This window comes from Nannobrachium achirus, assembly GCF_963921795.1.
Source record: "Nannobrachium achirus genome assembly, chromosome: 11".
NCBI classification, from domain to species: domain Eukaryota; kingdom Metazoa; phylum Chordata; class Actinopteri; order Myctophiformes; family Myctophidae; genus Nannobrachium; species Nannobrachium achirus.
In genome coordinates, this window is record NC_137820.1 from 1,718,850 (window position 1) to 1,734,741 (window position 15,892).

General features: G+C 42.0%; 1 protein-coding gene across 1 annotated transcript; it reads right to left on the reverse strand.

Moving 5' to 3' along the window:
* Window positions 1-3,947: 3,947 nt before the first annotated feature.
* LOC308293633 (hyaluronan-binding protein 2-like) lies at window positions 3,948-15,112 on the reverse strand (the record flags this gene model as incomplete). Its single annotated transcript, XM_080736228.1, has 5 exons — window positions 3,948-3,951; window positions 6,596-6,723; window positions 13,753-13,901; window positions 14,603-14,734; window positions 14,935-15,112. The coding sequence occupies 5 exons, from the start codon at window positions 15,110-15,112 to the stop codon at window positions 3,948-3,950; spliced, it is 591 nt and encodes a 196-aa protein (XP_080592354.1).
* Between the last annotated feature and the right edge of the window lie 780 nt (window positions 15,113-15,892).

Consider the following 15,892-nt stretch of genomic DNA (forward strand, 5'->3'; position numbering starts at 1 on the left):
GCCGTGACATTTTTTGGCTGCTTGAAAGGAAATCATTTTAGACAGCACCAAGATGAAGCATGGATGGCACCTCCAAAGTTAGTTTCCACGCACTTTGACCACAGGTAAAAGCTCACAGCAGCAGCAAGCAGCAGCAGCACCGCCACAGCTGCTGCTTCACTGCGTACTCCCTCTGCCTGTGCTATTGACTCTCAGCATGATTACGTTGAATATTAAAAGCATCTGATCCTTTGGGTGGGAATGCGTTCTCTGTTTGGACATTATAGCTACGATAGCGTATATGTGGGACTGTCAGTCCAGTATTGTTAAAAAATAAATAAAAAATAAAATATTAATACAAATAAAATAAAAACAATTCTCAAAATAATCTGAGGGGCCAGAAATAATTTCCAAGGGGCCAGTTTTGGCCCACGGGCCGCCTATTGCCGACCCCTGACCTAAGCTGACTCCTTTCCAAGTGTAGGAGCAGCGGTTCTACTCCAAGTCTCTCTCGGGTGACTGAACTTCTCACCCTATCTCTAAGGGAGATACCAGCCACCCGTCTGAGGAAACCCATTTCGGTCGCTTGCACCCGAGACCTTATACTTTCAGTCATGACCCACACTTCATGACCATAGGTGAGAGTAGGAACAAAGAGAGCTTTGTCTTACGGCTCAACTCTTTTTTTCTTCACAACAGTGTGATTTAGTGACTGCAAAACCACTCCTGCTGCTCCCATTCTCCGGCTGATCTCCTTCTCCGTCTTCCCGTAGGCCATATACGGGCAATACATAAATTAGTCAAATCTATGTACTGTACTGTACGTCTGTGTGTGTATCTGTGTTTATGCCATGGGCCCGTAGCCAATCAGAGAGGGGCAAGGGTGACATAACACTGAGGCATGAAGGGCCACGGGAGGGGCCGTCTATGCCCCTAGCCAATCACATGGGCATACATGGCCGTCGGACACGTGTCCAATAAGCTCGAGGATTGGTTCAGGCCAAAGGTGGTACTGCAGCTGAAATGCTCTGAGAGCCATTCAAAAATGACAGGCTCTCCATTCAGGAGTGGTAATTTAGCCTCAAACCTTTTGAAAAACGTTTTTGGGACATAAACAATATGACAAGACGGGTCCCATCTCCACGATTAGAGCCATCCTCCATGACGCACCAAATCAAGTCCACTACTCCTCCACGTAAATCTCCCTCAGTCGCGATTATTGGGGACTCCATCGTGAAGCACATCCACTTCCCAAACTCCAACTCCGTAACGCACTGTTTTCCTGGTGCCACTGTTTTAGACATCTTAAATAAACTCCCCGATATCTTCACAGCACTCCCCACGACGATAACACAGGTCCTGATCCACACTGGCACAAATGATACGGCGACTCTACGCGGCTCCGAGAAATTAAAGCTTGATTACCTACACCTAATCGATTTCCTGGTTAGCAGTGGCATCTCGTTCTCCCTCTCTGGTCCAATTCCAACCTATGGCCGCGGGGATGAGCGTTTCAGCAGAATAGCCAGTATGAACGCATGGCTAAGGCGACTCTGCCGCTCTCACAATTTTAACTTTATTGATAACTTTAATATGTTCTGGGACCGTAGCTCATTCTTTAACCGCGATGGTCTGCATCCCAACAGACGGGGAAGCCAAGCCCTCTCGACTAATTTAGCTGTTTACGTCCGGCAGCTGCCCACAGATGGGTCCGTCAAAAATTGACGTCCCCTAGGTCCGATCCCCATTCCCAAGCTGACCAGTTCCGCCCCGCTTTCCAGCCCACTACCAAATGGGCTCGGACCAAAAATAACCAAAACTACAAAAACTAAAAAAAATCAAACTCAGGTTATAAATCATTCCATCAATAATTCGATGCCATTTTATTCCCCAACTATTACAGCACAAGTATTACATGGTTTTAATAGTAGCTCATCCACATTCCCACGCCAATCTCCAATAATTAGGCCTAATACTCCCCCCATTTTAAACACTAGTGATGGTTATAACACTACAAATGATTTGCAGGTTTTTACACCACCACCTCCTCCACCCCCCATTGTCACCCCAGAACCAGAAAATGACAACCAGTATCACTCCACTAATGACATGGAAGATTTATTCTCAACTAGAGGACTCCACATAATCCACTTAAATATAAACAGTTTGAAATGCAAATCAAAATTGTCAGAATTAAAATCCATGTTTGGCAACGGGAAAGTGGGAATACTCTCTTTCTCTGAAACCAAACTGGATGATTCCTGCACAGACATAGAAATAGAGATCAAAGGTTATACAGTAATCCGGAAGGACAGGGACCGTTGGGGGGGTGGGGTATGTATATATGTAAGATCAGACATAACCTATAATGTACTACCAGAATTAGGAACGGATACTGAATCTGTTTGGATAAAAATAATTTACCATAGTGCAAACCCTCTGATAATTGGGGCCATTTACAGACCCCCAGACTGTAACTCATTTTATGACCTATTGGAGAAGCATGTGGCGTGATTAGGGAGCGCGGAGGTAATTTTAACAGGAGATTTTAACACCAACATACATCGGAAAGACACTCCCATCTTCAAAACCTTCAAACACTTCTGTAATATACACAATCTTACCCAGATGATCAAACAATACACAAGAGTAAGCCATAATTCCCGTACCACCATAGACCTAATATTAACATCAGACAAATCTAGAATAAAAAAGAGCGGTGTTATAGAATGTAACTTAAGCGACCATAACATTATCTTCTGTACTCGAAAAATTCCACACAGGGCCGCAGTCCAGTGCCACACCACAAGGAGCTGTAGATCCATGAAGCATTATTCCCCTGAAGACCTAACCACAGCACTAGATAACATGGATTGGTCAGAAGTTCTAAAGTGCTCCTCAGTCGAGGAGACCTGGACGTGTTTTAAATTATTATTTGTGTCAGCACTGGATAGATTAGCACCCTCTAAAATGGTCAGGGTCAGAGCTCGTACAGAGCCATGGATGAACACAGAAATATTAAACACAATTAAACTCAGAAATAAAACCCACTCAGAGTACAGGAAAACAAATAATGAGGAAACGCTTGAAAAAAGTAGGAAAACTACGCAACAAAGTAAATAATATGATTAAAAAGGCTAAAAAGAACTATTTAAATGAAAACATTGAAGAAAACAAAAACCATCCACAAAAACTATGGGAAGCATTAAAAAATTTAGGTTGCAACAATAAGCTACAAACTAAAAGTACGAATGGCACACTTATAACTGAAAAGCTGGTGGTGGCAAACAGCTTCAACAGCTTCTTCACCACTATTGCCACCACATTGGTCAGCAAACTTCCTCCACATTCAGGACTTTATGGACATGACCATATAGTAGCTCACTATGAGAACTTAGGGGCAAAAAAAGATACTTTTGCATTTAAACCCGTAAAACCGAGGATGTGCTGAAAAAGCTCATCGCACTCCAACCTAGCAAGGCCACGGGCCTGGATAATATACCCCCCCGGTTCCTCAGAGACGCAGCTATGTCCATCGCCCCCATCGTAGCCCACATTACGAATACATCCATCTCAAATTGTCAAGTCCCACAGGATTTCAAGATGGCAAGGGTAATCCCTCTATATAAAAAAGGTAGTAAATTAGAACCGGGCAACTACCGCCCTGTTTCCATCCTGAGTTCGATCTCAAAGGTAATAGAGAGATCCATCCATGAACAAATCAACAACTACCTCGCCGAGCATAAACTACTTTTTAAATTCCAGTCGGGTTTTAGAACATCACATTCCACTGATACATGCCTACTGTATCTGACAGACCACATCAAACGTGAGGTGGACTCGGGCAAATACTGTGGCATGGTCATGTTGGACCTCCAAAAAGCCTTCGATACAGTAAACCACTCAATATTATTACAGAAACTAAGGGCGATTGGTTTTGACAGCGCATCAATAAATTGGATGAAATCCTACCTGAAGGGAAGAGAACAAATGGTGGACATCAACGGTATGATGTCCTCGTCCCTCCCGGTGAGCTGCGGCGTCCCACAAGGGAGCATCCTAGGGCCATTACTGTTTCTACTTTATATTAACGACATGAATTCGGCTTGTAACTGTAAATTGTTCCTGTTCGCTGACGACTCAGCTTTACTGATTTCGGGTGAGAACAAATTACAGGTTGAGGAAGCACTTAGCTCAGAAGTCACCAAAATCCGTACTTGGCTTACTGACAACAAACTGTCTCTACATCTCGGTAAAACGGAATCTATTCTTTTTGGGTCCAGACATTCCCTAAGGGAGATAAATACAAACGATTTCAAGACACAGAAATCACTAGCAAGGAAGAGATTACCTACTTGGGCTGTATTCTTGATAAATACCTGTCTGGGGATAGCATGGCAACATCTGTGATCAAAAAAGTTAACCAAAGAACGAGATACCTGGGTAGAATGTCCTCTTTTGTTAACAAAAGGGCCCTCTGGACTCTAGCTGGGGCCATCATCCAGCCCCATTACGACTATGTCTGTACCTCCTGGTACTCCAACATCAAAATGCCACTTAAGACAAAGCTCCAAACTTCCCAAAACAAATTGATTCGCCTACTTCTCGACCTGGGGCCAATGACCCATATTTCCCTCACTCATTTTGCGGACCTAGGATGGCTAAATGTAGAAGACAGGGTTAAACAATTGAAAATGGGTCTGACGTTTAAAATAGTCAATGCAAATCTATCATCAACCCCCACAGTGCCCGCATATTTGATCAAACACCTCCAAAAAGTAAGCGACACCCACAACTACAACACCAGAGGGAGCGTAAACAACGATTTAATAATACAAACCCATAGTACAAACATGGGGAAATTCTCCTTTTACAATACAGCCACTGAAGTGTGGAACTCTTTGACCATTTCCCTTAAAACAAGTAACTCGCTGGCCTCCTTTAAAACGGCCCTGAAAATTCATCTTTCAGGAGGTCAGAGGCGTAGGTAGCCTACATTTTTCCCTGAAGATAGGAAAAAAGTGACCTCCCCCCCTTTTTTATTTCTTATTTTTCTTCTTTACATATATGTGAATTATTTATAGTTATCAAATGCAACAAATATTGCCATGTTCTGTAAATTGAGTGCCAAGGACTTCCAATGGAATCAAGACTGTAAAAGGACTTATTGGGATGTTCCTATTGGACAAAATGCTTTTAGCTCTAACCAGTGCTGTGCTACATGTTTTAAATGTGTCCACTGTACATGTGTGTAAATTCATTGTGCCAATAAAATAATCAATCAATCAAACATAAATACTTTTTAAATGCGTGGTGTATCACCTTTAAGGCATAGTAAGCTAATGGCTAACACATCTGAGCTAGGCTAGTTAGATAAACAAAGACAGAGGGGTCGCAAACGAGTGACGTCAGCCACTACACAAGTGAATGGCTGTTGTCGCCATCTCATGGTGACTATGCAGATTTACACAGGTGCGCTGATAAGAGACAATCAAAGTGAATTGATCCAGGTGGTGTTAGGGGTGTGTGGTGAACTACAAAACGAGCGCTCTTACCCCAATCTCACTGAGTTACCCAAACTGACTTTAACATATACACAAGGTAAATCAACATACATAATGAGGGATTATAAATCACCTTACATACGTAATGAGGTAGGGTTGGTTTCTATGCAGCCACAAAGAAAGAGGTCAAATACATTATTTTGTTGCAGAACACAACTAACCATTTATAAAATAACAAATAACGAAATACAAAATAAAATAAAACATGTATTTTGGCACTTTTGTCTCTCCTTGAAAAAAGGTAAAAAGACGGCAATTAGCATTGCTAGCGCAGTCTGGTTTTGCACTCATTAAATAGGCCAGTGGTTCTCAAAGTGTAGTCCTGGGACCCTCTGGGTTCCTTGAGGGGTTTCCATATGGACCCTTACGGGTCTGTAACTCCGAGTGTACAAATGGAACCACATGGACCCGTAACGTGTCCATGTGCTTCCATTTGTACACTCTCACACTCATGGGGTTTCTTGAAATGTAAATAAAAAGTTTGAGAAGTCAAAGATCACAGAGCAGCAAAATTGTATTATTATTGTTGCTATAACAAAGCCTTTTTATTAAACATGTTTATGCTGCAGCTTATTAACCCAAGTCCGATACAGATTAAAAAAAAATGTATCTCTATCTGTTATCTGGCCCAGTGGGAATGGGCCTTAAAACCTATTACTCAGCCTCAGTAGCAGCTAGAAACACAATTCCCAAACTATTTGATAGCTTACACCTTTGGCTTTCATAGACATGTTTTCAGAAAACGTAAAACTTTTATTATTATTATTATTAATTACAAAGCAATTGTTCTGGGACTAAAAACACAAATGTGCAATGATATATGGCCACATTACTATCTACTGTAGGTCAACTCTCTACAGTTACAGTTACAGTCTAGGTCAACAACTATTTCATGTTTGTGACATTTCTAAGATGAAATGAGGACAGAATGACCTTAACATGGTGTTGGAGGTTGAGGTCTGGGTTGATATTAAGTGTAAGTATAATCAGAATAATCATACTCATCATAATCATGAACACCAGACATGGTTTCATTAATCCAGTCCACATACTTGAGGACATTGGTGTAGACACCAGGCTTGGCGTTCTTCTCACCACACGTTGCAGGCCCCCAGCTCACCAAACCAGCCAGGTAGTGAATCCCATCCTGTCGACACATCAGAGGACCTCCTGAATCTCCCTGGAAGGACAAACAACCAGTATGGATGTTAATACAGAGAGGTGATGGTAAAATACCATCGATATCAAATCAAACTTTATTTATATAGCACATTTAAAACAACAGAAGCTGAACAGTGCTGTACAGGGTTAAGACAAACATCAATATCAACAGCACCCATTGGCGCACAAGCAAAGAAGTACATTGTTAAAAACACATAGGAGGGTCAAGTGCAGTTAAAAGCTTGGGAGAATAAGTGGGTTTTTAGTAGGGATCTGAAAGCATCAATGGACTGGGCAGAACAGATGGGGAGAGGCAGGTTACTCCAGAGCCTGGGCGGCGGCAGCGAAAGCATGGTCCCCTCAGTGTTTAGAATTGTTAATAGTGATTGGTCTGACTGGGTTGTATGGATGCAGGAGCTAGGTACAGCGGGGCTATACTGTCTAAAGATTTAAAAGCAAATACAAGAACCTTAAAATCAATTATAAATTTGACAGGGAGCCATGACAGAGGTGATGTGCTCGCGTCATCTCGTGCCAGTAAGGAGGCGAGACCTAGCATTTTGGACCAGCTGTGTAGGTGCCTGAGGGATGACTGCTCTAAACCGGTATATATAAAGAGTTAATGTAGTCTATCTAATCTTGAAGAGATGAAGGCATGGATGGCTATTTCTAGTTGTTGTCGGGGGAGGTAGGCCTTAACCTTCGTTATATGAGATTCTTTAAGTGTGGATCCTGTGGAAATAATCCTGACCTTGTACCAGTGAATTGTACTGTAATGAAACTGTACTTTTTTCTATTGCAAACTTCTAATACAGTTTTCAATCAATCAATCAATCAATCAATCAATCAATTGTAAGAGGTCGTGGTTGGAAAACGACGACGGAGCTGATATGTTTTTCCATTTTAAATGTACTGTCAAAAATAACACCAAGGTTTTTGGCAAAGGAGTGAATATTGGAGATGAGGGTGTCTGGGGTATTAGGGTTTATGACGGTATTGCGTTCAAATAATATGATCTTGTTTTTATTTTGGTTAAGTTTCAAGAAATTATTGTTCATCCAGGATTTTACCTCCTGTAAACAGTCAAGCAGTGGTTGGAATGAATTGTTTGATTCTGTTTTATGGGTAGGTATATCTGGATGTCGTCGGCATAACAGTGGAAGAAAATGTTATGATTGGCAAAAATGGAACGAGGGGTAGCATATAGAGGAGGAATAGTAGGGGGCCTAGGACAGATCCTTGGGGGACCCCACACGTGAGGGGGGCCGTGGGTGATGAGAATTCCCCCAGCTGGACGGAAAAAGTCCTATCGGACAGATAGGACTTGAACCAGGACAGGGTGGTGCCTGTGATGCCGACCTGGTGCTGAAGGTGTGATATTAGAATCCTGTAGTCAACAGTGTCAAATGCAGCTGAAAGGTCGAGGAGCACTAGCCGATCATCGGGCGCGATTGAATCGTGTAGCATTAAACACTACAGGATCATTTTTTAAAGATTCTCTGACCAGATAATCTAAACATGCTCACACTAGCCGTTTTAAAAAGTCGGGCGCTCCACACACTACAGGATTCAATTCTGATTGAGTCGGGCCCGAACACAGCAATAATAAATAATATAATGATTACAAAATGTCATGGGGGCTGTTCTTCGCCTTTCAACACATACACACACACACACACACACACACACGCACACGCACACACAATCACATTAACGTTATCCACTCAACATCATCGCCTTGCCTCGCTCAATGGAGGAAAAAAACCTGTTTCAATATGGAATGTGTGTCCCATTTTGATGTGAGTTCACTTTGGCACGTTTCATGTGCATCCATACATCTGTCCGACCAACTCTGACTTTCCCCTCTCTCTCAGTCTCCACTGTAGTGAAGCTGCTGCTGTGTGCCTTCGATCTGCTACTCAAGACCAAATTGTCCCTCCGCGCCACGTTGTAGGGCTTGCAGATCAGGCTTCTGGGCGTGTACTTTGACTTGCAAGAGCAAAGCGAGTTGTGTCGTGTGACTTGTGTCACTTGTGTGCTGTTCCCAGTCTGTATAGCGACTATTTCTGCTGATATAAAACAAACTCGCTACCATTTTTAATTCCCGTACCAAGCAATCTTGATACAACCTAATGGACGGATGGACGTCAACAGAATGAAAAGTGTCTGCGCGTGTGTGTGTGTGTGTGTGTGTGTATGAGTGAGAGAGAGAGGGAGAGATGGAGACAGAAAAAAAGAGAGAGATCTGTCGATCAGCGGCTGTCTTTCTCTCATAAAAATGTCAAACATTTTTGAAAAGAGTCGGGCTGCCCCCGATCGTCCTGCGAGTCACTCGGAAGGGTTCAGATTGAATCAGTGAGCCCTCGCGCTAGATGACATTTATGCCCGATAATCGGGCCTGTTTCAGACGCAGGCAGCCCGTTGGCGGGAGGGTAATTAAATGCGCCGATTGTCGATAGTGTATTGCCAGCTTTAAACCTGAGTGGAATTTCTCATGAAGGTTATGGGTGATTAAAAAATGTTGCAGTTGAATGTGAACTACTTTCTCCAGAACTTTCGAGAGGAAAGGAAGTTGGGATGTAGGTCTAACATTTTGATAAAATGGATGGGTCTAAAATGTTCTTTTTAAAGGCATATTCAGGTTTAATGAAAATGTGGCTCCTCTCCAGCAGAGGGCGCGGGAGAGGAGTTTTTTGCCCCATCACAAGCACGCGCTTTGCCTAGCAGTTTCCTGTAATGGCGCCCAGATGTAAACAAACTGAAACAAACAAACTAACATCTTTACTCTATATAGCATGGATCGATTAAGCTCTACACATTCCAATCGGTAAGTGAAATAAAAAGTCATCTTTATTTACAAATGCAAACATATTTAGACATGTGACAATTACATTTAACTAACGCTACCGTATCGCTTGGCATGCGGCCGTGTTATAGTCATCCTACTGGCCTTACAGCTTTGGAAATGTTTATTTTTTTATTACACCATTATAATGTTCTCATTTTGATCACAAGACACAATTACTGAGTATCGGTAGGCCTACTTCTCCAGCTTTAGAATATGTATGATACTGATTTATACGAGACAGGCACTGGCATTTTATTAGTTCAGTAGTTTACAATCTAAGCATAATTATCAGCAGACTCAAAACTTGTATTTGGACCATCATAACTACCCGAACCCTACGGTCCTTTTGATTACAGACCTGTTTGATCATTCAGGGCTAGCGCTCTGCCTCTCTGGTAAATAATACTGTCTGGTCAAATTATGTCTGGGGCAAAAAATATATATTTTGACAGTATGTCCACACAAGCCAACATGACGACGACCCTGTATCTGGATTAATAACTTTGGAGCTGCTAAATGATCTATGCTGCGGGTCTAACGATAAATGAATAACACTGCAGTATTCAATAGACTGAGGCATTTATTATGACTGCTAATCTAATCATTCTTTACCCTTTTTTTCATACAGGTACCTTGTTTCATCATCGCTGTTACTGTTGATCTGGATTGATCTTCGCTCGTGAAGAGCACAACAAGAAAGCATACTATGCTAACTAAAAGGCTTTTATTTTCTGAGCAGTCGTTACCATCACTAATGATCTGCATGAAAGACTGACATAACTGACATGATCTAAACATGATTAATAAAATGATGCTTTGATATACATAAACTGTAATGTCTCGATTTCATTCTGATCTAGTCAATGGTAAATGTTTCAAAGTTATTTGAATGTGTTCTGACTTGAAAGCTTACAATGATGGGAAGTTGTAAACATTGTGAAAACGCTATATTGTTTGTTTCATACACTAAAGCATTTTGGTATGAAACCCCATTTAAATGCAATATCATATCGTTTAGCTGCATAACATTTCTGGCATTTGTAATAAATAAAAATGTTTCAGGTTGACAAAACTTGTTTATTTAGGTAACGGTTTGCAGGTGAAAATGGGAAGTGGAGTGGAGTCTTGCATCTTCCAGACTGTAGAATAGCCTACCCTATTTGTGTGTATAGATTGCCTCATTATACATATATATTTTTCAACGTTTATTGGTGTCATAATTGTAGTGTGTTCGGATGTACAGCTGCTCTTCTTCAGACATCAAATTGGGGTCCCTGCCTGTATAGAAATAAAGGAGATGATGCTTAGATTAGATTTTCATGCAGAATAGATTTGCAGAATCTGTATATCTTGCATGTAGAAGTACATTTGAATTGGTGAGATTGGTTATGGTAGTAAGCAGACTAAAATATTGACACAAAAGTACATTTTACAATTAGACATAAAACAGTACAGTACAATACATTGATCTAATGGCCTAGTGCAGTGTTTCTCAAAGTTTTAGATTTCAAGGTCTCCCTTAATATCTGACAGTGTACAAATGGAACCAAATAAACCCTTCAGGGTCCAGACAGAGTTAGACTTGTATGCATTGACATGCAAACCCCTCCAATTCGCACCTCGCTAAGGCTTTAGTATCACAACAGGATGTTTGAACAAAGAAACAAGCATACAGTACCTAAGCATAACAATAGACCTGTAAGTAGCTAGGTGTTGAGCGACCCCCTCCAAACATCACAACAGCACCACTGGGACAACAATTCATGTTTTATATAATGCTCTAATATATAAACCAACAGAATAACGTTCAGATCTTTCTGGAATAACAAGCGTGGGTCTAACACATGCGGTGTTGATATCATAGAGGTATAAAATATAGGATGACTTGATAATATGGGCTATGTTGTGAATGTAGCCTACCTTGCGATGCTAACATTAGTTCTGTAGATGTGTTTAAGTCAGCCGTCAATTGTGACTCACGTTGTGTTTATTCATGGCTGAAGCTATGGGCTGAAGTAACTTACAAGTATAAGTCTATTTGTATTTGTCCTTTGTGTGGACATTGGAATCATTTACAAGTTATAGACAAGACATATGTCTCATTTAATGGCCCCTGTTTATTAGATCAATGTATTGTTTTTAGGGCGGATTCTCCCACAATGTGGCTAACTTTAAAACGAAACTTTTTACAAGAAATATAGCCCAAAACCATTCAAAGATCCCAATGTGACAAACCCACCTAACAAACGTTTACTTAGGAAATAGATTGTTGCACTCTTGACAATTATAAAATATTTCTTATTTACCTCCTTTCTTTGTTCAGCATCTCTCAGCATGTTGTCCACATTCAACTTCCTGAAACTCTTCCCTTTGTAAAAGGTTAAACTGTCTAAGACACTAATCGATAAAAAACGAACGCGAAATAAAGTAAACATACAAGCAGAGACTTGAAGTAGAAAGAGTAAATTAAAAAATAGCAAGTTAAAGCAGTTAAAACTGCCGCGGAATGTAATGTAGTGGCTCCAGTGCCATTGTTTACAGAATGGAGGAACTGTGCACCCGCGCCTCACTAAGGTGGACGCGCAGAGGAACAGACTAGAACGCGCACTGAGGCCATACTCTATCCTGATTGGTGGAGATCTTTGTGACTCCTGGAAAATTTCGAGCGAGCTATGCTCGTAACAGGGGACAGGGTGGAAGTCCTTATATGGTCAGCGCACATTATAGTCAGGTGCATTCGTGGAAAATGTACACATTTTATTTTTATTTGAATGAAAGCGAAGTCCTGAATATAACTTTAAGTAAGGGATTTACCACAGCATGCTTGAAAGCAGCCGGGACATAAAATGAGGTGAGGCAGTAGTTGATTACTGATAGGATACATGGACCAACATGACTTCTTTGAGGAGCCGTGGAGGTAAGCTGTCGGAGGGGCAATTTGTGAGTCGAAGGAGCATAAATGTGTTATTGAGGTGAGACAGAGTTATTTGCTGAAAGTCTAGGGTGGCAGGACACAGGGTCAGTGGCAGTGAGGGTGTGTACTGCTCAGAGATTCTCTCTATGAAAAACTGTTGGAAGTTAATGCAGAGGTTAGCTGAGGGGGCATTGGGAGGGGCCTCTCAGGGTTTAGTGAGTGAGTTAAATATATTGAACAGAACTTGGCGTTTATGGTGGTTTTTAGTGACAAGATCAGAAAAGAAACTGGTTTTGGCTGCTTTTACTGACCTCTGGTAGTCCGAGAGGGAGTCACAGAGGATGTCAAGTGATGTAATTTGTCTTTTAGCCATTTTCTCTCAGCACGCCTGCATGAGCGTCTGAGAGCACAGGTGGATTCATTTAGCCAGGGCTCAGGTAGGGGTTTGGTGGGTTTATGCCTAAGAGGAGCAACAGAGTCCAGTATTTTGACACAAGTAGAATTAAACTGTTGAAGAGTACATCTGCCATAGGAGTACCAGCCTCAGCTGGGGGGATTACAACAGTGTCATGGTGACACTGAAGGTGTTCATAACCCTCTGAAGGGAAGGGGCTCATAACCATCTCTGGAGGTGTATACTGCTGATGGCAAGCATCTATTATTTATGTATTTTATTGCGACCGTAGGGAGCATTAGTAGGGAAACCTGCAGCAGCAAATCTGTCATGCTTGATTGTGACCCTGTGACACAATCACACACACACACACACACACACACACACACACACACACACACACACACACACACACACACACACACACACACACACACTGTACATCCAACAGATGGTGCCAGAGCAGCACATGAACAGCTCCAGACACTCGCTAGTGTCTGTGTATGTGTGTGTTTGTGTGTGACTTGAAAAAGTAAGTCAAAATAGGAAAAATAGCTGGTACTCCCTACGATCGCTACTCAACCTCAGGGAGTGTTACTTGTTATTTTAATACTAGTTCTGTGCCCGAGGGTGTGCACAGTATGTGAGCAGTATATACTGTATCTTTTATGTCTGTCTGTCTGTCTGTCTGTCTGTCTGTCTGTCTGTCTGTCTGTCTGTCTGTCTGTCTGTCTGTCTGTCTGTCTGTCTGTCTTTTATGCCCATATATGGTGTGTCCAGGCCAGTCTGTCATCTCCAAATGTGGGCACTGTAGTGATGTCAGTCATATTCTTTAGGGTACCCTACTCTAGAATCAAGTTTTTAAGATGAGGCCAATAAGACACACACTCACTCTGCAGGCGTCAAATCCTATCCGTGTGTCTCCTGCACAGATCATGCTATCATCCAGTCTATCTGGATAGGCCTCCTCGCAGCTCTGCTTAGAGATCAGGGGAATGTAGGCATCAAACAGCTTACTGTAACTTATTCTATTCTCTTCACCTGGGGGTCAAGAACACAGAAAGACAACGCAGACAGGGAATTATTGATTAATTCATTAATTGATAATTGATAACCTTATCGATCGATTAACCAATTAATTCATAAGCAGCGTTTTTTTAGGACCAAATGGAAAATGAGTGCAGAAACATAATTGTCTTGATGTATATGTTACAGTTAGTTTGGGTAACTCAGTTAGATTGGGGTAGGAGCGCTCGTTTTGTAGTTCACCACACCCCTACCACCACCTGATCAATTCACTTTGATAGTCACTTATCAACACACCTGTGTAATTCTGCATAATCACGATGGCCACAACACAGCCATTCACTGTGTAGTCGGTGATGTCACTCGTCTGCGACCCCTCTTTGTTTACCTACCAGCCTTGCTCAACTGTGTTTAGCCATTAGCTTACTATGCCTAACCCTAACCCTAACTTTAACCTAAAGTTTCACTTTCCATTGGTAAATTAATTAATAGCATAAAAAAGACAGTAACAGATGAGCCAAATGCATCAATGGCACAAACTGTTCATGAAGGCAATTCAGTTTAGAGAAGTGTGAACCTTCTCTAAACTGTCTGTGTCATCAGGTTGATTCAGATCAGTGCTGATGTATAGTTAGATATATATAGCATGTTTAGTGTAGTAATTGATTCAGATCAGTGGTCATGTGTTGTTAGGTCATGTGTAGTTAGATACATACCAGTGCGGCCCCATCCAGAAATCACACAGTCCATGCCAGCAGGGAAGAGCTGGTTCGGCAGACAGGCAGTTTTAACATAGGGACTTTCCATGGCACACAGAGGACTGTAGGTGGCGTTCAGTTGAAGTAAAGCTGACACACAGAATGGTTCATTATTAGCATCTCTGATGAGCACACATGTCATTTATGAAATTAAATAATGACATTACAATGAGCCAATGTTGAACAACGTTGCATACTTTCTCCATAGTTATGTCAATACATTCAGAATGCTAACTGGTTTGACAGTTAATCATGTTGTGTCAGTGACGTATGTGAATTAATGTCCTCACCAATGTCATGATGAACAGCCAATAGACGACCATCAGACGTCCTTGATTGTCTGTAATCATGGTGAACAATGGCTCTCACCACAGGGATGATCTGGGCATCTGGGTCCGTAAGGTCCACTACCCCTATGACCACCTGCATCTCCTTGGAACGGTCACTGTAGAAACAACCATCATTCATACTAAATTTTTGAGCGGCACAAACCACTCCTACAGTTCACTTCATATGTATTAGTAGGGATGTCTATATATAGAAATCTATGGTCATACACGTAAAGACACTGACGTCTCAGACAGAACAGCCCATACAAGGAGCACGTGTGTCGTGTTTGCACCGCTCACGTTGCACTGATCCAATATTTTATATACAACTTTCCAACATCCCATTGTGCATTGTGCAGAATGTGCAGGCAGCTTCTGGCACCGCAGCCGAGAGTGATCTACAAGCTCACAACGGTTGCATCTGCGACGCGATGTGAGTCTGCTGTTAACCGGAAGTGTCCCGCAAATAATGCTACAGTAAATTCTCGTGGAAACAGGTGGATATATATATATATATATATATATATATATATATACCATATTATAGAGCACCGCTTGTTCCTTGTTTATATCAGCTTACGTGCAGTGAGCAGCAGTGAGGACCCAACAGGATGTAATGAGGACGCCTCCACATTTGTGTTTGAACGGTTCTGATGATCCAGTGTCTCTGCGCTGCAGGGACACCTGCCAGGGATGATGTCCAGCAAGAGACGGCCTGCCTCCGATGAGCATGGCTGTTTTAGGAAGAGACCGCCTGCTTCTGGGAGGATCAGGTCTGCCACACTGGGAGAACGGGGCTGGACAAGACAATAACAATAATGTATTATTTAAGTTGTTATATGGGGGCGGCAGTGGCTCAGGAGAGCGGCCGGAACAGTTCGATCCCGGGCTCCCCTCGAGAGTTAGTGTCGAGGTTTCC